At 41.6% G+C, this 23,063-nt stretch overlaps 2 protein-coding genes across 6 annotated transcripts; one reads left to right on the plus strand and one right to left on the minus strand.

Moving 5' to 3' along the window:
* Window positions 1–1,245: 1,245 nt before the first annotated feature.
* DYNLT2 (dynein light chain Tctex-type 2) lies at window positions 1,246–5,006 on the minus strand. Its single transcript, XM_035111261.2, has 4 exons — window positions 4,882–5,006; window positions 3,842–4,045; window positions 2,951–3,109; window positions 1,246–1,461 (listed from the first exon to the last, which is right to left on the minus strand). The coding sequence occupies exons 1-4, from the start codon at window positions 4,975–4,977 to the stop codon at window positions 1,351–1,353; spliced, it is 570 nt and encodes a 189-aa protein (XP_034967152.2). The 5' UTR covers window positions 4,978–5,006; the 3' UTR covers window positions 1,246–1,350.
* A 28-nt stretch (window positions 5,007–5,034) lies between these two features.
* ERMARD (ER membrane associated RNA degradation) lies at window positions 5,035–21,315 on the plus strand. 5 transcript variants are annotated; one of them, XR_015949058.1, is made up of 18 exons: window positions 5,035–5,145; window positions 6,486–6,654; window positions 7,013–7,152; window positions 7,689–7,790; window positions 9,904–9,993; window positions 10,707–10,804; window positions 11,186–11,322; window positions 12,154–12,268; window positions 13,817–13,919; window positions 14,725–14,754; window positions 15,392–15,460; window positions 16,275–16,445; window positions 16,802–16,885; window positions 17,531–17,610; window positions 18,262–18,393; window positions 19,232–19,379; window positions 20,215–20,328; window positions 20,811–21,315. XR_015949058.1 is itself a non-coding variant. In XM_035108514.3 (18 exons), the coding sequence occupies exons 1-18, from the start codon at window positions 5,140–5,142 to the stop codon at window positions 20,971–20,973; spliced, it is 2,013 nt and encodes a 670-aa protein (XP_034964405.1). In that variant the 5' UTR covers window positions 5,035–5,139; the 3' UTR covers window positions 20,974–21,315. The 5 variants fall into 5 exon arrangements, 4 of the variants coding, with proteins under 4 accessions (XP_034964405.1, XP_088522528.1, XP_088522527.1 ...); XM_035108514.3 differs by having other exon boundaries at window positions 19,170–19,379; XM_088666402.1 differs by having other exon boundaries at window positions 6,486–6,603; window positions 19,170–19,379.
* The last annotated feature ends 1,748 nt before the right edge of the window (window positions 21,316–23,063 follow it).

The following is a 23,063-nucleotide window of genomic DNA, read 5'->3' on the forward strand; positions in this document are numbered from 1 at the left end:
CGGTTTATGAATTTTCGGTTTATGAACGCCGCGGAACCATCTGGAACGGATTAATTCACTTTCCATTACTTTCAATGGGAAAGTTCGTTTCAGTTTATGAACGCTTCAGTTTATGAACAGACTTCCGGAACCAATTACACCCATGCTTCAGTTTATGAACGCTTCAGTTTAAGTACTCCGTGGACCCGTCTGGAACGGATTAATCCACTTTCCATTACTTTCAATGGGAAAGTTCGCTTCAGTTTATGAACGCTTCAGTTTAAGTACTCCGCGGACTGTCTGGAACGGATTAATTCATTTTCCATTATTTTCAATGGGAAAGCTCGCTTCAGTTTATGAACGCTTCAGTTTATGAACAGACTTCCAGAACCAATTGTGTTCATAAACCGAGGTACCACTGTATTAGTTAAATATGTGACTAATTTGGCACCATTTCAGACTCCTTGTTTACTATAGTGATTTGCACCGTATGTGTGCATGGGATAGTTACAGCCATTTCTCACGACAAAGTGCACAATAAAGCAAATGAAGAACATAAATAGTTTTTTAAAAAAATCAAAAGATGTTTACAAACTATGCAAAAGAGGAGTCAGCATTAAAAGTGCAGAATTCTGTTGTGAGTTTGGGGTCTGCATGATGCTTGAGTCCCTTCTAATTCTTGGGGTCCCAGATCCAGCAAGGGGTAAAATCTAACAGAGGACTCCATGGTTGAACTAGGCAGGAAGTTCCTTTGTGAGAGAATATGCATACAGTAGTTGCCACTTAAGGACCACCGTTAGTATAACAAAAATAAGTGATTGTGCCCTCTGGTTAAATGGGGGGGGCTTTCCCCCTCTTCACCTGGCTTGTACTTAGGAGGACAATAATCAGGGCAGTTGTTTGTGAGCTGAGAGCCACCGTAGGAGCAGGCAGAAGATAGAGAGACACAGCCATGCTTATTTTCTGTGGGAAGCCAAGGCTATGACTATGGGACAAGCAAGACCTTTTGGGGTGTGAATGCTGTGAGCCCCTCCATTTTAGGCTCGGGTTGTAAATAAATAAATTGTAAATCTGTAAATAAACTATATATCATACAACCACAGTGTGCGCTGTCTCTCATGCCAAGGAAACCAAACCCTGGGTAAGCGCATGGAACCCCTGGAATCTTGTACCACTCAAGAGATTGGGGTGACATGCAACAATACTATTAGTATCCAGGTTGTTGGAACACCCTCCTGTGAATTAAAGTCACTCAAATAGCATGTCTAGGGGGGGAAATAACCAATATGACATTTATTTGAGCAAAATATAGCATATGATTGTATAGAGCCACAGGAGTGTTCTCTTATTACAGTGGTTGTTTGTGATGGGTCACTCATAATAGCAAGCAATGATCAGAGCTATTATAACAAAATCCTCAGTTTCATGTTGAGCTTGAACCCACGTGTCCCTTGCAACATCCCAGACCCATCTGCTGGCAATCTAGAGTGGGGAAAAGAGAAAATAATTGATCAATTAGCTCAACAAAAATTTGAAAACAAATACCTTTCTTGTAGCAGGAGATCTTGCACAAAGGATCAACTCCTTTACGGACTTTTTTTTTTTTTAACAAAATTATCTGTGAATTACAAGCAGCCCCATTTCAGAAGGGACCTTGAATCATTTCACCTGCAGATGGGCATTAATTAGCATTTCCAAAATCAAGCTAAAGTAGTTTTGATAGCCCAAGCAATCTTAAATTCTGATCACAGACTCATGGAATTATTTTGCAACATGCACTCAAAATACATGAATCTCTTGGCTTCCATATACAATCATTTGCCATAATGGGCCTTACATTAACTGGAAGAACTGATCCAATGTGCATCTCTGGCTCATAGCTTCTGCTTTAACTAAAGGAAAGGGCACATATCACACAGTTACTTTAGGGCAATTTAGAAAAGCGCAGGGGGAAAACACATTGATAGAAGTTTATGGAAAGAGTAACAGTACAGAGAGTGGATGTGGGTCACAGCCACACCATGCATTTAGATCACATCGCTTCCCCCAAAGAATCCTGCGAACTATAGTTCATCTCTGCAGGAAACCATGTGTATGGTGTGGATGTGACCACGGAGATGTTTTCCTCCTGCAATGGAAGTATTTTTCCATATAACATGTAATGAATGGAATTTATTTCTAGAATCGCTACAAGATGTGGGGATGGCTTAAAATATATACAAATTCCTGGGGGCTACTAATGAACAAGCAGCAGAGACTGGCCACCATCTGAATGCAAACTCCCAGATACATCTATTGGAAACTAAATGCTGGGCTACTAATGTAGTAAAGTAACTTAATATTTCTATATAACTAGAGCATATCAACAGGTGATCTGTTTTAAATGTTTTAGGTGGTTTTTGGTGTGTGTAAATCACTTTGATGCTTTTGGTGAAATGGTGGCCATTTTATAAAAAACATGTATTTTATTTAAAAAAACAACACTTATTTTTATTGTTTATTTCTTTACAAACCACACATTCATATAGATATAGAATATTACAAGGCGGTATGCAAACCAAAAACCACAGTATTTCAATATAAATGCCAAGCACATCAGTAAGAGCTGGTTGGCAACGAGCCTTGGGTCTGAAAGGCCTGTCTGAATGATACAATTTTTAGAAGACATCTACAAACAAGCAAAAATGACTCCTGCTGAACCTCTATTGACAAGAGCCCCACAAGGCAGGGCCTGCTGCACTAAAGGCTCAGCGCCTGGTAAAAGCCATCGGGGGCAGGGGGGGGGGAACCACCAAAGGTGCCCCATCAGAAGACCTGAGCAATTAAATGGGTAGCATAAGGAGACAGGTGGTCCTGATGAGCTCTCGTCTGAGATGCACTATTCGACACAGCTATGGTGCAGAGGAATGAAGGATTTCTTAAGCAGTTAGGTTTTTGGAGGGGGTTGTAACAAGAGTATTTCTTTACTCACATTTACTGACTGACCAGTCTTTTCCACAAGAAATACTTGGACCACATACTTGTAACGGTCATAGTTCAAATCCTTGACAGCTGCTAATAAATCTTCTGTGAGGCTTATACATATCGTGGAGCCATTCTGACCAGCATATGTAAAATCTTGAAGTTTGCTCTATTGAGAATTAAACACAGAGTTGCTGGTATTCGCATAAAACACATCTCTGTGGGAGTTTTACACTCATTTTAACAAAAATATATAATGATAGTTCTCCTGCTAATGATTTTTACAATTTCTTTTTGTAATATTCATAAGTGAACACTCACACCCTCACTCCACGAAGTGGAGGCTCGATTCAACAGAAGTCTTGTACATTTTTGCAACCACAGTATTCAAATATTTTGTTTAGCTCAGTCAGTGAAACTACCTCAAGCAAAGTGTTCTTCCTAGAAGGTGTACTTCAGATTTCTATGCACAATGACTTTTATTTTAAATGGAAAAGTCCACTACCACCTCCTGCACCCTTTCAGGTATTAAGATCAGCAGAGGGAACTCTCTTGGTATTTCCACAGCCCTCAGAAGTTCTGGTGGTGGTGGCCCAGAAGAGGGCATTTTGTAACCTGCCCTGGCTTTCAAATTCATGTAAATATTCTCTTTGAGTACAAAGTTTGTACATAAACCAAGACAATTTGAATGGTTCCTTAAAATCAAAATGCATCATATTAACATAATTTTAAAAATGAGACTGATGCTGTTACTATTGCAAACAATAGTCTATTATAAACCAGTTTGCATGGTCAAATAAATTTTGAGGCATTGCGCAACTGCTAGCAGTGAGTTTGTATACTGTGTACTGTATAAAGTTTAGAAGCAGAACTAGTGAGCCATAACAAATCTTAACTGTACCTTTAAGATCTCTTCAGCTCTCTTCCTTATTACATGAGCCTCACATTTTCTATAGGGTTCCATTCTGTATGTGTTCGCATATTTTGGTTTTGCAAAACTAGCCTTGAAGAGCTCATGTCTTGCCATATCTGTAAGAGACTCATCGTCTGGGTCAAAACCTGGAATCTCATGGCTTGAAGCTCTGTGTCTCCCAATCAGTGAAGGCTGGAATACCCCATAAATAATTTAGGAATCAGTTATCACATTTTAGGCTTCAAAATAATAAGGTTATAAGAATTATCAAATAAGGCAAGGTAACAAAATTGTCCATTTGGCTTTCACTGTCATCTCTTAACTTCTTAGTTAAATAAATATATCTTCAACATATTTTAGTTATCTTAGTTAAATAAATATATCTTCAACATATTTATCCAGTTTCCAACACTGAAATCAATGGGGAGCTTTTGTTTGTAGCAGGCAGAGAGGTAGACTCAGGCTGCATACACACCCAGACGCTCCAAGCATCCCTAATTTGCCAGGGACAGTCCTGTATTTACAGAAGCCATTCCAGTTTCTGATTAGATCCCCGGAATGTCCCGCTTTTCCATAGGACGTCCCTATTTTCATCAGGGAAATGTTGGAGGGTATGGAGTTATCCAACGCCCGAGCCATCTAAAGGCAGCCGTGTACTGTACAGTATAAGGAAGTTGCACAACGTTGCGTGGAAGACAGAACCTGTGGCATCTCAATACTGCTAGCTACCGTAGCACCTCACTGACTCCTCAATAAACACGTGTTAGCGTGTAGGGTCTATCAGGACTCAAATCACCACTTAGCCATGAAGCTCAGTCTGGGCATCTCAGGGCTGTTAGAGGAGAACTACGTTCGAAAAGTGACTTAAAAATGCAATCGATCAATCAATGCAATCAATAAATATCGCAGTAGGGAAAGTGCAGGGAATCGTCATCGTGCGGAGCAGGGGAGAACGTTCTGCCCCGCCCCAAGGCTCAACCAATCAAGGCGCATGCGCACTTTGGACAGCCGCGCTCACCGCCGCTTACCCGGCCCAGTACTTCACTATGCTTCCTCGACGTCCCCGAGTGGTGAGAAGGGGTACTGCTCTTCCTTTTCAAGGCTTTGCCCATGGCTTTGTCCATATTCGCTCAGGCAAAAAGGGGCGGGGCGGAGGGCGGCAGCCGCTCACAAGCTTTCCGACCAAACCGCCTGATAGGACGAGCGTTGCTCGAAGGGTTTCCCTTTCCTCGATGACGTCACCAACCGCGGCAGAAGCGGCCGGGAACTGAGAGAAGCTCAAAAGAATGGAGGTAAATGTGTAGAGCTAGAAAGTGAAGAGTCGCACCCTCCGTCCGGGAAGGGGGCGGGAGGGCGGATATTTAACTCGCGTTAGCCTTGCTGCAACCTGTGGCGGTCAACCTGAGGGGCGAGGGCGTATATACCGGTAGCTGCCTCTGCCTGCAGAGTTGCTTTCTTCTGACACGTGTGGAGATCAGCATAGTAGGTGGTTGTGTTCACTCATACACCAAGCAAAGCAGAGACTCCTGCAAAGTAGGGGTATACTGGACTGCACTGCAGGGCTGATGCAAACCAGGGTCACAAATGCGACTCACCGCATTTCCAGGGCTGGATTTTTAATCCATGCTCACGTTACGCAAAATGCATCTGCATCTTGTACTTCGTTATAAAATGCTACTATTTGATGTGTTCTTCCTCAAACCAACTTCATACTGACTGACTGATTGACTGACTACAGTTCTTAAGCTGTTCCTAATCCAGTCTCTAGTCAAGTTGTGAACAATTGCATAGGGTAAAGAGATCTGAGCTCCATCAACACCCGCTGCTGTGTACACAGACAGAAATGAATTGGAACAGCCAGTGGGAAGAGCTGTAAAACAAACCAGGGAGAATGACAACTCCACTGTGCTATAAGGTGGTCGTGTGAATACACAGTCAAACCTCGGTTGTCAAACGTAATCCGTTCTGGAAGCCCGTTCGGCTTCCGAAATGTTCGACAACCGAGGCGCAGCTTCTGATTGGCTGCAGGAGCTTCCTGTACTCAAGCGGAAGCCGTGTCAGACATTTGGCTTCCGAAAGACCTTCGAAAACTGGAACACTTCCAGGTTTTTGGCGTTCGGGAGCCAAAACGTTCCAAAACAGAGGCGTTCGGTAGCTGAGGTTTGAGAGTACATAAATGTGGTATAAAGTAGGATAGCCAACCTTTGGCCCGTCATATTGCTGGATTACAACTCTCATCATCTTTGAGTCTCCTTCTTTGGAGGTCTTTAAGCAGAGGCTTGACAGGCATATGTCAAGAATGCTTTGATGGTGTTTCCTGCTTGGCAGGGGGTTGGACTGGATGACCCTTGTGGTCTCTTCCAACTCTATGATTCTATGATCTTTGACTATTTGCCATGTTGGCTGGGGCTGATGGGAGTTGGGATCCAACAACTTCAGGAGGATTGCAAATTAGCCACCCCTGAAGGCAGCAATTTTGGCCATATGCCACATTTTAAAAACATATACAGTATTTACAATATTGATGTTATACGGTGTGTTGCAGCTGTGCCTGTTGTGGGTCTATTTAAGAGAGCACTACAGCAGTTGTGTTGTTTATATTATTTTCATTATTTCTCACTTCTCATTTCAGATGCTGCTAGTTGATCCAGCCTCCACTTGCCTTTCCCCTACAGTGCACTATATGGTTTGTGAAGCTGGATTTGAGATAAAAGCAAACCTTTCTACTAGTAGCATTGTGTCTGACAAAGGTGAGATACACTGGAGAACAATCACAGAACACATACAGTATGGAGAACCAGGTATGTGTTAAAATGGTGTGTGGATTGGTTAGCTAAGGCTGCAATTCCTAAGTACAGTTTTGTGCTGTAGTCCCCATTAGACACAGTGAGACTTGCTTTTGAATTAAACACATGCAGAGGATTGCACTGCAGATCCTAGAGCTTGTTTACATGTTTTCAGGCAATCATTTTGGGCTAATTTAATGGAATTAAGGGTTAATATAACCATAGCAAACAAATATGTCCTCCTTTTACACAGACGCTGCTTTAGAAAGAATAATTATTCAGGGGAAAACTTTTCTTTTGGATGTTTATACTTCATAAGAATATGAGTTTATTGATGCCCTCCTTGACTAGGCACTGCTTTTTTGTTTTTCAGATCAAACTGTGGATTATGTAAAAAGTGTGAGATCTTTAGGACCCTTGTGTGAATCTCTTCACTTACATCTACAATCCCTTACCAGGGAGCAATTTGAAGACCGGTTTGTGATCTGGTTCCAGTGGACAAACTGCTCAGAGGTATGACATAAGTCTAGAGAGCTAGATAGAGACCCTTACCTCTCTCTCTCTGGACCAACACTGTTGCTTGCATTTTTGGACTCTCTTTTGTGGTGTTGCTGTAGTAGGACTTAGTAGCTCTCCACATGTGATGTACAGATAATTTATTTAATTTAGATTTTGCCCTCCTTCCCAAAGGGCAGTAAATAACATCTTAAAAACATTCCAATATAGATGCAGACTGGGAAAGATCTCGACTCAAAAGGCTCTTAAAAGAGGAAGGTCTTCAGTAGGTGCCCAAAAGTCAACTGTGTTAAAGGCATGGGAATTCCAAAGGGTAGATTAAACTAGGATGCAAATAAATTATTATTTATGGAGTGGGAAGACTCTTTCCTTTCATAATACTTGAAATGGCAATAAATAAATGCTTGTGAATTTTTGTTCTTAACCGAAACTGCATTTGTAAGTTTATATAGTTGTTCTGTTCTCTCACTTTAAATGTGTAGCAGGAAAGTGGCACATGACTACCCTTGGTTTTCCTTTCTCCCAAACGGCAGGTATTTCTTGAAACGTTTGACGCTATAAAGAGTCCACATGCTACAGCCATTGCACTGAGCTTAATGAAGCTTACGGCATGTTTGGAACGAGCCTTGGGTGATGTAAGTGCTAAAATCTTTGGCTCTGCCAAGCTTTAGGTTACTGAGGTCTTTTTGCACTCAAAGAAACAGTGTCTCCCTTCTTTTTCTGATGGTTTTAAGGTTGCAGGTTGAATATAATTTCCAGCTGGTTTCCATATTTAAGTGCTGTGAGATGCTTGCTTAAAGAGGTTTACTGTGACCTTGTTCGCATGTCACTAAACCATGGTTGAACTAAACTGGTTCAAATGTGAACGTGTAGCCTGATGGTACACACTGCTGAAATCGCAGGTGATTGGCTCCTCCCTTGCTCCTGCCATTCTGCTGGCACCTAAGTAATGGTTTGGCTTAGGCTCATGCTTTGTTTCTCCCCAGATAAGCCAAGAACAAACCTTAGCTGCTAGCAGCGGAGTAAGAAGCTGCAGTTTTGTGCACATTCACATTTTAAACCATAGTTTAGTGTAACTGTGGCTTAAGGCAGACCTGTAGAAGTATCTGTGGAGGATGTCACTTGTTGCCTATGTGAGCAGGGGACCCTACCATCTTGGATGAGCAGCAATGTGTCTGCCAGTGGTGCATGCCAATTGCACTATGTCTTCCAGGAGCAGGAGCTAGAGGGGCCTGGGACATTGGCTGTCATGATGAGGAGGAGCAACTGTGAACCTAAGGGGTGGAGGGAAGATGCTGGGCAAGCCCCTTCCCCCCATTCCCTCCCTTGGTACTCTGAAGAATAGACTAGGATTGCTGCAACGGAAGAAAGGGGATGTGGTAGGGCAGAGGGAGGAGATGTCTAGCCTCTCATTTCCCTTCCTCCCCATACCCTTCGCTTGCCCATGTGCAGAGCCTCCATGAATGGTTCCGGAAAGGGCAGCCCAAATGATCAAGGGGGTGGAGCAACTCCTCTATGAGGAAAGGTTTCATCTTTGGGGACTTGTAGCATTAGAACTTGTAGACATCCAATGTTGGGATATTCAGGACGGGTGAAAGAAAACACACCTTCACACAGTGCATGGTTGGTCACTTTGAGAACAGGACGCTGGACTATTAAAAAGTAACTCACTTAAAGGAGCCCTTCTCATAAGTTTTAAGAGGTTAAAATCCTCTTGCTTTTCTTTCTATGTTCCTGTGCTAATATCTGTTTGATACTTCCTTTTTTTGTTCAGAAACATTCCTAAGTTTCGGTTCGGTCCTTTTCTCCATAGTGCCCTCTAAGCAAATGTTACTGTTGCTAATTTTTATGTCATACGCCCGGATTGATGGGATGTTATTATTTTGTGCCGTATTGTTAAACTCATTCACCGGTAGTCGAGGTCTGGGCATGTGTGTGAAAGAGTGTTCAGATAAGATAGACGCTTGGTTGCTTATGGAAAATCCCTGCATACTTCATCAAGAATTTCATTTTGATTGACTGTCCGCAAGACATGGAAAACTAAAACCTGGGATCCCTGGTTTGTAGATTTTGTTTTTAATGGTTCTGCTGGGTAACTACATAGCACGTCTGTGGGAAATCCTCAGCCAAGTACTGTTTAATGGACCCTTCCTTGTCTTTACGTATGACGATGTATTATTGCTCCTTACCCAGTCCTGCTCCACACTACTTGTGGGCTGGGCAAAGCTTGTCCAGTTTTACCCCTGAGCATCAGAATTGCATTTTTACTTACGAATAGGTTCCACCATTTTCAGTGGAACTAGTAAGTCCGCTTAGGATTGCATTACATGTCCCCTCCACCCTTTTCCATTACTTGCCCCTTTGTCAAGAACATCAGTCGTATGTTCTTAATCCATTGATGTCCAATAATCTTGGACTAGTGCTGGAGATGCTTGGGTAGGATTCACATCTTCTTTCCTGACAGATAAAATCAAGGTTTACATAAGTTCCTTTGTCCTTTCTCTGACCAAGTCAGGTCCTTGGTCCATCTAGTTCGGTATTGTTTGTGTTGACTGGCAGTGGCTCTCCAAGATTTTAGACCGGGGATATTCGCAGCCCTGCCTGGAGATGCCAGGGACTGATTCCCCCCCCCCCCATATTGCCTTTTAAACAAAAAAGAGAGAAATGTTTTGCACAATGCTTTAAACAAGTAAATTGATTTTGCATGTTTTGAGAAGGGAAAACGTGTTCTCTTGTTTTGATCTTCAGGTGTTCTTATTACTTGGCAAAGACTGCCCTTTTCTCCTGCGAGACTTGCTTGTGTCTCAGGAACTTGCCACAGTCTTCGGGCAATCAGTGGTGAGTCTCTTGTTTATTTTTATTCACAAGCTTTTAATTTTTGTCCATTTGAGTTTTAAGACTCTCAGTGTCATCATTGCTGCTTAAATTACTATGGAATGCAGAGCGCTCCAGACCTTTTGACTGGTGTTTCTAGGATCCTGTGAGGCACTTCTTTTCTACCACTTTGTGCCCAGTGAAGAGGTTTTAGAGGGCTGGAGCTGTCGGTGTGCTGCAACCCAACACCAGCACCTGACATTTGCTAGGGCCTCCTAGGGCTGATGCCTTGCTGCCCCCCCAATTGCTTTCCACTTCAACAGTGGAGTGGCCCTACTGCAATGAGTTGCAAGCCCAGCTTGTCACAGCACCACTGAGCAAGTAGCAACGGTTACGCAGCGGCGGCAATGCTATGATGGGCCAGAATCCGGCTCATTACAGCCCTGTTACTGCCATATAAGTCCTTAAGTAAGAGGGAGACTGGTGGTTGCCCCATGCCTTTGTGCTCAGGTGGGAGCAAATGCAGGTTGGATGCTGCAGTAGGAGGAGGCCAGAGTGACAGCATCTATTTGTCTCATGGGGCTCTATGGGGGCGGCATGCACACCAGCAGTAGCCTGTCCAAGGTCCTTAAAAATCTGGAGCTGTTTGTATGTCTGGAGCAGCCTCTCTCCTCCAATCCATGACACTGATGTTATGTCAGAGTTTGAATCCGTTTCCTATATTTTGTTAAAATTAGATGGATGTTCTCAGAGTGTTCGTTGGATCTCCGGATGGTCTCAATCTTCGTAATCTTCTGTGGCATGGATTTGCATCACCCCAGGAAATTCCTGTGAAGTAAGGCTGCAAGTTATTTATTTGTGGGTGGGGTTTTTTGTGGGGCGAGTTGTCTCTTTCTTACTGGTCATAGCAGTAACACAGTTGCACCACTGGAAGAATGCTAGATATGAGTCTGCTGTCCTGCAGAAGATTATACCGCTCATATCCCATTGAAGATATAAAGCACCTGAACTGAGAGCAGGATTGCAGCCTTGCTCTTTAAGCTTCCCAAACACTATTGCTTGGGAGATGTTTTAACAGTGTGTTTCTAGATCAGCTTTTGCCAACCTGTGTGCTTGCTGGGGCGAAGGGAAGTCCATCAACATCTGGAGGCGGCACCAGGTTGGCAAAGCCTCTTCTGGATGTTTCTAATTTTATTGTATATCATAATTTGCCTAGATATTCCTCTATGCTGCTTTGTTTAACGGCAGGATTGGGACAACTGCTAAAGACTTACCTCCAGCAAACTCGGTCTACTTTAGTTCATCGACCTTACGTGTCTTTCAGCAACTTGAAAGAGCTGCACGTTTTTCCAGGTGAGCATGTTTGTTGCAGCTCACCATTTGTAAAGGTTTACTCGGACCTATTATGCTTCTTGAACATTTTCTGTTTCTCATAAGCATTTTGCCCAGATCCAGAGACTTTAGTCTTTGTGGAAAACCAGGTTTATGGATGCAAGTTATGTACTGGGTATTAAGAAATCTGTTATAAGGAAAATGCCAGTGTGTGCCCGACACAGTCCTGTCCAGATTTAAGAAAACCTCAGACGTTTAAAATTTATGCTGTTCTAGCATGCATTTTTAAGATCTAGTGACCATTCAAGCTTGGGAACCATCCGAGCCCACAGATGGATGAATCTGTCTATTTCAGTTCCTCTCAATTTTTCATTATTCCATTCTTGAGTTCTCCATTTCTGTTTCAGTTTGCAAAGGTTGTTTTTTAAAAAAATTAGCAGCATTCCAGTGCACTTTCCTCCTAGTATATACATATGTATAGGCAGACTCCACTAATAGGATTTTTTGTAGGTTATTTTCACTAATATATATGCACCATTAATGCAGCAGTAAGTTGTCGCTTCTCGTTTCTTTGCTATGGACCTCACTGAGCAGCAGTATTAGAGCTCACTGTTTAACTTTGAAAGGTTTCTACATAGTTAACTGAAGAGCTGTTAGGCTACAGATCTTCCTCTAGTGGTTGGAATCTAGGTAGAAATGGTTTGTCTCCGTTTCTTCTTTTTTCAGTCTTAAATTCACTTCAGCATACAGTACGATATTTCCTCTTCATCCAAGGTCAAATTTAACACGTCTTGTTACTCCCATCCAAGGTGACAAAGTTTTATACCCCATGTTATTTTCTGCTCTTTGTAGATCTTAATCATGAATTGCTGTCTTTGGCTGATGAATTAGTAATCAAATCAAATATTGTATTAAGAACCATGTTGCCTTTTTGGATTACTGCACTATCGTCATTTAGACAACGCAGGTAAGAAGTGTAGCATGTTTTCCTAGTCTTCTTTTTTGAAATATATATAAAACCAGTTTAAGCATAGATTTATTGAGTGCTTTTTTGTGGGGGGGCGCAGGGGTACGCATACCCCTAAACATTTTGTGAATCTAAGTTTGGCCTCATTGAGGGGTAGTATTTCAATATAAGTAGGAAAAATGAGAGTACCCCTAAACATTTTTTTTAGAAAAAAAAAGCACTGGGTTTATTTATATTAGGATCCTGGGCATCATCTGTTCAATTTGCTGGCTTCGTTTGCCTGTTTGTCATGTCAGGATGTTCTACTCTCGAGTAGAACCTTGGTAGAGACACATGCCCAACTGGCATGTTCACTCCCCCCTGGTAGATCCTTCGGGAGCTTCAAAGGCTTTCTCCAGCCCGAACATCACAGTGACTGATGCCAACTGACATCAGCACACTTCACGGATCTGCACAGGTTTGCGCAGTTGCGTGACAGAACTCAGTAGCAGAGCATTTGGCTAATCTACTTTTATATAATACACTCGGAGCACTGCAACCTGGCTCCCTCTCTCTCTAGCATCAGACAGCAAAGAAAAAGAACAATGGACAATAGTCCCACTTCACGGAACACAGTAACGCAAACATCCTGTCTACGTCACTTCCCATTCCTGTGGAAAGTAAACACATATACAGTCATGTGATAGACAACAAACCCATGACTGCACACGGGGAATGAATCTCCAACATGTCATTGGTTGCCACATTCAAGTAGCCCAAGCAATCAAATGTGATATGTAAGAGCCATGACTACCCTACTATAGGAACATAGGAATCTGCCTGCTAGTGAGTCGGTGCATTGGGCCACCTAGCTCTCTAATGTCTACACTGCCCTGAAGGAGAGCTCTCAGGGGTTTCCGATGGAGAGCCCTTCTCAGCACTACCTAAAGATGTAGGCGGACTGGGTCTCGGACCTCCTACCTGCGAAGCAAATGCTGTACCACTGTGCTACAGCACTGTCGTGGAAGTTGCTCTTGCTTTCCACAAAAAGGTCTGCCCCATCAAGGTATCATTTGAAACACTTTGATGTAAATATGCTCTCTTGAGCTTTAAGTCCAAGGTGCCCATGGACAGAGTCAAAGAGTTTCCCCGTTGCCTCAAGCAGCCTCTTGGATGGCCCCAGGCTTCTAGGCCTCTCTGAAACCAAAGGCTATAGCAGGGGCTCCCAGTCTTTGGGGGCTGATGAGCACATTTGGAATTTTGTCAAGACGAAGTCTCAAGGGTGGTCTCGCTAATCGTTTGCTATGGGAAAATGTGCCCCCCCCCCAAAGACTGGGAACCTCTCATAAAATAGCTGTGGAAATGAGTAAACACTGCTGTTCACTCACTCACTCACTCACTCCTCATCCCTGTGACTGCATACTGCTTACCCGCCTCGTGCCTTTATTTCAAATATCTGAGACAACAATATCCAGTCCAAATGAGGCTCGTTAGGTTCATATGTTTCAGTTTTTCATGAAAGAAGAGAAATGTGTAGTGGAAATCAATCTCGCTGTATATTTCTTTCAGGTATGCAGACTGTGTTATACTGTTACTACCTCAGCTGGAGAGTGGGCTTAGGTTGCTTTTCACAAAAGTTAATAAATGTCCTAGCAGACTAATAACAGCTGAGGTAATTTTTTCTCTTCATTTCTTTGTTCTTTTTTTTAAAAAAAATCATTTAATTTTCAGATTTTAAAATTTACAAACAATTGTCACACAACCAAAACACAAAGAGAATTCCATAACTTCCCATGGACTTCCCTTTGTGGGTCCCTATGTTAACTTTTTTCTTCCTGCATCTTCTCTATTAATCCAATTCTATTGAATCTCCATTACAACCATAGTCCAACGTTAAACTACAAGTGTCATTCCAGTCCTAATAATAATTTTAATTGTTTACAATGATGGCGGAGGTAATCCCCCCCTTTTGTTGGTCACTTCTAAAAAAAACCTCGTCATATTTACCTGGACTCTGTTATTAACTGGTACTACATAATGGTCCAGTTTGAATATACAGCTCCCAGCTTGCTAAACCATAGTTTGGCAGCCAGGAATGAATGATGAGATCACACACCCTGCCTATTCCCTTCCTCAGTGCACAGATTCTGGTTAGCTTGAGCGACAGTTTCCCCTTAATAGAGGGTAAAAATCAGCTTAGCGCTGGGATAGTGAGCAATTTTATTTTGATTCATTCATTATTTAGAGTGTTGTGGAAATTGTCTTGGAGGGGAATAGGGGTCTCCCAACAACTCTCATCACCCTTAACAAACTACAGCTCCCAGAATTCTTTGAGGAAAGCTACAACTGTTTAAAGTGGTATCATAGCCCTTTAAATTATTGTGTGAATGTGGCCAGAGTATGACTTAATTAAAACCAACCTGTATTTTCCCTCCAGAAATTAAACAGTAGTAACATTTTTATTTTCTCTTTTCTAGTCATCTTCTCTTTATACCACTTTCGATGAGGTGAGTTGACCATGTGGTTCATTGGAGTACGTGACATGATACTAGGGACGCGGGTGGCGCTGTGGTCTAAACTACTGAGCCTCTTGGGCTTGCCAATCAGAAGGTTGGTGGTTCGAATCCCCGTGGTGGGGTGAGCTTCTGTAGCTCTGTTCCAGCTCCTGCCAACCTAGCAGTTCGAAAGCACACCCAAAAGTGCAAGTAGATAAATAGGTACTGCTGTGGCGGGAAGGTAAACAGCGTTTCTGTGTGCTCTGGTTTCTGTCATGGTGCTCCGTTGCACCAGAAGTGGTTTAGTCCTGCTGGCCACATGACCCAGAAAGCTGTCTGTGGACAAACGCCGGCTCCCTCGGCCTGAAAGTGAGATGAGCGCCACAACCCCATAGTCGCCTTTGACTGGACTTAACCGTCCAGGGGTCGTTTACCTTTTACCTTTTGACATGACACTATAGTTGGTTGGTTGAAGTAGTATGGTTTTTTAGAAAATGATGTTCTAATTATAAAAAGAAACCTGTTTTTTTAAAAAATGCAGGATGCCTTATAAATATGTCTTAGTTATAAAGCTTTATATTAATGAAATAGTCTGGCAGTCTTTAGTGTTTTGGGTTATTTGACATTTGTATCTATTTTTTATATCTAGATGCTAGCAAAACAGTTGCATAATGAAGAAGCCAATCAGCTTCCTTTAGCTCTTGGTGAATCAGCAATGGTAAGATGATGGCTTTTGGCTTATTGCATTTGAAATGAAAAGCCCATAGCCTTCCGGGGCTCATTTATTGAGTAATAAGTGCCGGTAGAGCTTGCTTCTGAGTTGACATTGCATAGGACTGCACTTGTGGGTGTTTTGTAATAAGGCAACTCACTCTTCCAACCCGGCTGGGCTATCTTGGGTGAGCACAATGTTAATTTTTATAACATTAATTCATGCAGCACTAAGGTATAAGTAACTCTTTAAATACTGTAGGACTCAAGTACCTAAACTTACATTCTCTATTAAGCAAGCAGTTCAGTGCTGAATATTTGCAGCATGGATAGAATTAAAAGATTGTTATAATGCTTTAGTATGGAAAAAATGTTAAATGGTAATGATGAAGTCAGCAAAACCGACAGCGATGTCACCTTTGCTGGTTTTGAAACTATTCAACAGGGATTTTGTATGTTGCATCCTAATAGTGAAAGGGATTAATGTTGCATTCTCCATTTGCAGATAACAAGTTGGCATGTGAGTTAGAAGTGTCTCTGGCAGCTCTAAGCAATTGAACAATGAGAAATAATGAGTTTTCAAAATGCTCATTATTGAGCAGATTTTCATAATCATCTATATCGGAAACTTTACTTCCAGTAGGATTTTGGTCTTGTAGAAGGGAAGCAAACAAATGTTTGCTCTGGCTTTATTTCCACCCTCTCTGGATTGGATCTAGAAATGCTTTTCTACATACCGGTATCAAAGGCACCTTGCCTTCATAGAAGGGCTTTTTCTTTTCTTTTTTTACATTTCACACTACTTGACTTGTTTTTTGTAGGAATTTCTGTGGGATTTCTTGAACCACCAAGAAGGCCCACGTGTTAGAGATCATCTGAGCCATGGAGAGAGCAGCTTTAATGTTTTCCCGAGAGAAATAGCCAATTCGATTCTTGCATTTTCTATTACCCTTCTGTGCAGATTTCCCAAAGGTGACATAGCTGCAGTCAAGGTAGGGGCCAATTTTGGTTCAGCAAGACCTATTTATGTTAAACCTATGCTTCCTTATACCCCAAATACCTTAACATTGTTAAGTACAGCACAGTTAGCCTCAGTGGAATTAGTAAGTAAATTTTATTTCGGCCATTGGCCCATATCAAACAGCAATTCAACATAAAACAGCCAAAGGAATACAAATTTTACAATTTAGCCAATACCAGCTTAACAACCATTAATAATCAGTTGGGATCAATAAAATTACTCCATATATTGAATAACCTCAGTGGAATTGATTGCAGTACTATCTACAGAAAATAATTCAAATATATTTACGTTTTAACCATGAATTTTAATTTATTTTCAAACCAGGAACACTCATTCCTAAAACCACTTATGAGCTGTGCAGATTGCTATTGTTCCCAATTTCATCCAATAGCCCAACTTAAGAAACAGGTATGTTGCCTTTATCATCATCTTTGTCGTTCAGTAGTGAGTTTATCTCTCTTGAGCTTTTAAATAGACTGAAAAATAGCCACATCCACGCCATACAGTTAAAGCACATTGCTTCCCCCAGTGCTGGGGATTCGAGCTCTGTGAGGGGTAAACTACAGTTCCAGATTCTTTGGGGGAAGATGGACTTTCGACCGTCCTGTTGAAGTTAGTAGGAGACTCAAACATGTGCATACAGAAGAGGTTTGTGAGCTACATGACTCACCAAAAGAACCCAATTGAAAGTTATAGACTGTCAGAAAAGTTTAATCAGGAATGGACTCATAGCATATGTGACTTCAGGTTAGTAAGGTCTGCTAAAAAGTCAGTGGCAAATAAAAGTGTTGGGCTGAATCCTAAGAACCAACGCTCTCATAATAAGGCTTTCTGATCTCTTCATACTACATGCCTCAACATCGCCTAAAAAGCCAGTCATGAAGATCAGGGGACCTTTTGTGGTGATGTGGGATATTGGGGGGGGGGGTTGCAGATGGGAGGCAAGAGCAGTGAAAACTGTAGCTCTCCCTTTCGGCTGATAGGCCTGCAAATTTCATCTACTTCTGTCAGAAGGGAGGGGAATTGTTTATAGATCTCTTTATCACTTTCTAGGTACTGAAGTGCATAAAAAGCATTCATTCATGGTCTGTTCTTCCTATAATGCCTGAAGAGCAAGTTCAAGAAATTGGAAGGTAATGCCTGTTTCGCCTGTTCCTTTCTGTGGTTAGAGGTGTATGTTTGGGTTTCAGATGAGAAATTACTAAGTCTACGCTTTCTTGCAAACCCTTCTTTCTATTTACATGATTCTAGACTGCTAGTACTAGACCTTGACTCTAGTACAAGGATTAAAATGTGGAGGTAACTGATGAGCAAGACATTTGGTTAGTTTGAATATATGTATGTGTTTAGGTTGTCTGTCCCATCTTATCTTGAGAGCTCATGGCAGGTCACTGTGAAAGCAAGTGATCGTGTCAACAGACAATGCACCCAATCATTTAGAACCTTTGGGGCTCCCAACCTGTCATGCTGAAAGAGACCGCTGTCTGTGACCATGGTAGGGAAATGTTGAGTGAGTTAAAGCAACAAGACTATGTAACCTTTAAAAAATAACATCAGGCCACCGCCTCAGTCAGCATCACAGTCTAAGATTTCATCATCTTAGAATTTGGGAGATAACCAAGGATAACACACCCATGAATAGATTGGTTTATTTAAGGTCATGCAAAAATAGAATTACTATTTATTTGATAGCTCTTTTTGTTCTAAGAAATACATATTTGAAGAGCTCTCAAATAAGATTCTGAGAACGATCATTAATATCTTGGTTTTCTTTTGTTTCTAAGGTCAGGAAAAGATGATGATGATGATGTTCCTTGTACGTTTGCGACTACTGATATTTTATCTCAACTACAACCCTACTTGTCTCACAGTATCAGACTTCTAGGTGATCCTGGGGAGGACGTTATAACTGAGAAGTAAGTTCTGTAAAACTTTCGCTGCTTTTTGTCAAATCTGAAAGTACACTGTAGCCCTATGACTTACCTTTTCGGCGATGCTTTTTGTCAGCTCTGGAGTTCCATTTCTATTAAATATAGGGACTGCCTCATGAGATAAGTTTGAACATTAATGCCCGTGTTCAGATGCTCTGTTCTCCAGTCCTTCAAGCACATCCTTCGTCCTTTCCTGCACATTCCTCAGATGCAGAGCATACAAGAACTCTTCTTGGTTTGTCAGAGTTTGCCATAGCCACTGGACCAGCAAACTAGCTTTAATGATCCCTCCAAACAAAGATTGCAAACTATGGTTTGTCTACATTCATATATGACAGTAAACCACAGTTTAACAAGTCCAGTGTCCCTGAGCTTGCACGCTCCTCCTCCCTCCTCCTCCTCCACAGCATAGCCACAAGGAGGGGATTTGAAGCTCCCATATCCCTTTTAGATTGGCCACAGTTTAGCATGCCATTCAAATCCCAACATTCTATCTGATTATATAGATGGAATAGATTATGCAGGTGGAATTAGCTGGCATCGATGGCAAACAGTACCCATTTCTTATAAAAGAGGCAAATGTGATTATTTCTTCAAATTTATTTAATTTGGAAGAAACAATCAGTTTGCCTCTTTTTATATCCCATGGGTGTAGTTTGCACTAGAATTAGTGTGCATTTATGGCAATCATGGTGAACATTAGTTCTATTTTATGGCAGCTAAAAGAACACTAAAGACATAATATATATTTTGTGATTTAGGTTATTGGCTGATCTCTGCAGCAGGCATGTTCATGTCCTCTTCTGCCCACGATCTGTCCTAGAGATTGTTGTGGTGCTTCGTCAGATAAGCAGCCAGTGCCACCAAGTGTCATGTCAAGTCATTTCCACTTGTGAAACCAGGTACAAGCAGTGGGCAAACAAATCGCTGAGATCACGCCAGAGGCACAACTATCTGCGCATGAGAAGGAGGTGGGTTTTTCCCCTTTACTTTTGAAGGAATGGGAATGAACGTGTAATTGAAAATGTTTTCAAAATAAACCATTTGTTAAACAGATCTCAAGTATTACAAGAGAGAGAGAGGAATAGACAGAGCAAGTGCCTATAGTATTCTAGATCTGTATTCATATACACATGTGCATATATATGTATATCACAAAGACTTGCTTAATCCCACTGAAAATGAAAGTGGGACTTGAGTCATGACTATCCTGTCCCATTGATTTTGACGGGGCCTAATTGCAACCGATGTAGTCTAGATTCTTACACAATCTATATAACACAGAGATAAGCTAATAAATGAAGCTTGTGTTCTGCAGGTATTGCTCTGTGTTTCTGACTGATGCTGAAAGTATCTCCAGGGCAGATAGGCAGGCACAAATGTTCAGGATAAGAGGGCAAGCTTAGTGAAAGTAGCTAAAGGGATACAAAGAGGCAGAGATCTGAGGGGAGAGAAAAGAGAGATTGCCAGTTAGCAAACAGCAGAAAATCTCTCCTGGCCGAGTGTCTTGAGCCAGGTGTTCCAGACTAACATAACCTCCACTTAATCCATTTACCGTATTTGACATTAACATCCTTCCAGCGCCAGATAAAAAGTATAACTTATATGCTTGCTGCTGCTTTACAGAGTCTTTTATGATTTTTATTCCATTTTTTTACTTTATGCTCTTAAAATCTGTACGCTGCTTGGAGAGACCCCTCGTGGGGCAATGAATTAATAACAGCAAGAAGAACAGTATAACAAAATGTTTTCTCGTTGGCTTGATCGTTCCTAAGGCTTTTGTTTTCAATTTTTTTTTTCTTCTAGTATTAAATTTCTATCTCCGGTCTTGCAACTAATTTTAATCTTGATTACGCTGGAACTAATCCATGTCCATACTGCTGGTGAACAGAATGCTCCTGGATATCAACGGTACCTAAAGTGAGTACATTCTAGCTTTAGTCAAGTAATACACAAAGCTCCTTTCAACCACTGATTATTATCTGACTGTTTCCACCTAGTGATTTGTAATCCTTGACATTCCTTAATCAGCTGCAATTTGAGGAATGAGCTTTCAGCCCTCTTCACTACACCACTCAACATTCTGGTGCAAGAAGAGGTTTACTGAGATACTACACCTCTTAGTTGTTGTTCGGGCTTCCCAAAGGACCTGGAATAAAGATGTTGCTTTAAATGCGTGACAGCATTTAACATGACTGGGTGTTTCCTCCCCGCCTTTACAAATTGCAGCCACTGGAAGGGGGCAGCGTGGTTCAGAATTGTCTTTCTGCCACTGCAAAAGCGATGCAGTGGTGGATTTTTCCAGGGAAAGCACCTGTTTGGCAATCTATTTTAATGTCTGATGGTTTTTGAAAAAGTGCTTTCTTTTTTGGTGTCACAATTGTATTTCCTCTTCCACGCAGGTTTCTAAAGCTGATCTTGAAGTACACGGAGAATTTGGTGACTTACACAAGCCCGGGGAAAAATAAATGGGAAGAAACGACAGAGCTTACGCAGGACGCTTTGCTGAAAATCAGAACTTTCTTAGGGAAGCAGCAAATGCTTGTGCAGTTGGCTAATTTGTAATGAATGTATGCCTCATTAGACATTTGCAGCTTTCAGTTTAATGGACATGTCTGACCTGTTTCTACACCTGTCCCAAGTTCACATTGCCCAAAGTTAACAATCAGCAACAGTCTGCAGGAGGTGTCTTTTTCCCCATTAGGATGAATAATCACATTTTGTGGACCAAGAACATGTTAACCGAGCCAGAACTGGGAATCAGCCTGACTCCTCCTTTTTCACAAGGTACTGTTCATTTGCTCTGCAATGTATTTTATAATAACGTGAATGTAATCTGACAACTCAGAGGAGTGTAAGACACATTTTTAAAATTCTCTTAATAAACTCCCTTGATTTTGTTTTTTATCTTGCCTTTGGAGTGGATGAGAGAAACAAAGTACCATCAGAAGGCAAACATGACATATGCTGTCCCTCTTTGCTTTTTCCACTCTTTGATTAATATATTTAAAAATTGATTTTGTATTTTTAAAATTCAATATTCGTTTAATTCCTGTCGGCCAAAGGAAAGGTTCACTCTTCTACAGCATCTGCTGACAGCTACCCTCGTAAATCCTGCTTTGTCATATATACGGTACTGTATCTTGCCTGTTAAGGTACAACTGCAATTAACAGGAATATGCACAAGGTGGCAATGTTGCATAATTTAAATAACATCACAGTTTTTCACCTTTGCATCTGTTCCTGCCCAAATGGTGACAAATTCTTCTTCACATTCTATAGACCTTCCTCACAGGGATGTTTCCCACTCCCCTGCAAATTTAAAATGGAATACCACTATGTTCAATTCCTTTTGTTTTCTTGTGCTGGAAGAAATCAAGTCATGCTTCTCTCTCAAACATATTTTAGTTTCCCCCTGCCAGAAATTTATGTTCTACAATATTCTCTCAGCTTAAACTACCTTACAAGGTTGTTTGGTGAATAAAATGGGGAGGGGGTGAAGAACTATGTTCACCACCATGGGCAATTTAGAGGAAAGGTGAAATAGAAATAAATAAAATGTGTAAACCTGACTTAGATGATTTGCTAATATTCACTTAATTGAGATGATCTCATTTTCTAACAAAGTGCTAATCAAGCGTTTCTCAGACTTTATGAAGCAGTTTCTCTCTCCCCCCCCCCGGCTGTCTTAAAATGCTAGATTCCCCCCATGCCTATTCCCAAATAAACAAACCTAACTGGGGGTGCTTCCAGATGGTAGCTGTTTTTTTGGTGGAATTCAATCAAATTCAGGTTGCGCAGTTACAGTAGACTGGAAGGCCTTGTGCAACAAATCTACTTTCACCCAAAGACCAGACCTTTTTCCGTTAAGGGAAGTGACATGGAAGGGAAGTGTGGGACAATGCTTCGTCACATCATATAACCTCCCGGGAAACAAATCAGAACAAATGCTCATTAAATAGCCAACATAGTATAATCTCCGTGCAGACAAGCCATGATGGATGTGCTCAATAAACAGGCAATCTGGTAGCTCCCAGTTATATATGTCTAGCTCCTCTCTCCCTCATGGTCAAACTTGTATGGGTGGTATTCAACTATGCTTTGCTCAGCACAGGCCTATTGAACTTAATTAACCTAACTTAGTTGTGTCCATTAATTTCAGTGGGTTGCCTCTGAGTAAAACTCAGTTGAATATCAGCCTATGCAAATACACAGCCATGCTGTTCTTCCACCTGGCTCCAGCACAGACCTTCTCCCCTACTTCGTTTCCACGGTGCAGCAGCAGCCCTCATCATCCAGGGTCCTGTGGCAAGTATTACATGCCTCCTTTGAGCAATCTCACCAGGGTTTTTGCAACCCCACACTTTTTTTAAAGGCTCTTGAAGCCTCCACAGGTATAAAAAATAATTCTGAATCTTCCTCCTCAGCTGATATCCTGTGTTCTCTAGGGGTTTGTCCTCCCCTTCAGCTGGAGAAGCAACATGCTAGTGCCCAAGGTAGAAGGTAAAAAGCAAATAAACTCACTGTTTTGATAATTGGTTGCTCTCCTTCATTGAGGAACCATTTTCCTGAGGAAGAGTGTGGTGGTAAATAACAAGTGTGAAGCCCACACACGAGCCCTTTCTGCCAAAGCTGCGCCAAGAATTCAAAACATT

The sequence above is a fragment of the Zootoca vivipara genome, chromosome 3, assembly GCF_965207765.1.
Source record: "Zootoca vivipara chromosome 3, rZooViv2.hap1.1, whole genome shotgun sequence".
NCBI classification, from domain to species: domain Eukaryota; kingdom Metazoa; phylum Chordata; class Lepidosauria; order Squamata; family Lacertidae; genus Zootoca; species Zootoca vivipara.

Coding starts and splice junctions, on each gene's coding strand:
- DYNLT2 (XM_035111261.2), bottom strand. CDS start 4,977: ATGGACAAAGCCATGGGCAAAGCCTTGAAAAGGAAGAGCAGTACCCCT. Junction 3,110..3,841: donor GAGCTGAAGAGATCTTAAAG/GTACAGTTAAGA, acceptor AATTCTCAATAG/AGCAAACTTCAAGATTTTAC. Junction 1,462..2,950: donor AGACTGGTCAGTCAGTAAAT/GTGAGTAAAGAA, acceptor TCCCCACTCTAG/ATTGCCAGCAGATGGGTCTG.
- ERMARD (XM_035108514.3), top strand. Junction 17,611..18,261: donor CAAGTTCAAGAAATTGGAAG/GTAATGCCTGTT, acceptor TTTGTTTCTAAG/GTCAGGAAAAGATGATGATG. Junction 19,380..20,214: donor TATCTGCGCATGAGAAGGAG/GTGGGTTTTTCC, acceptor TTTTTCTTCTAG/TATTAAATTTCTATCTCCGG.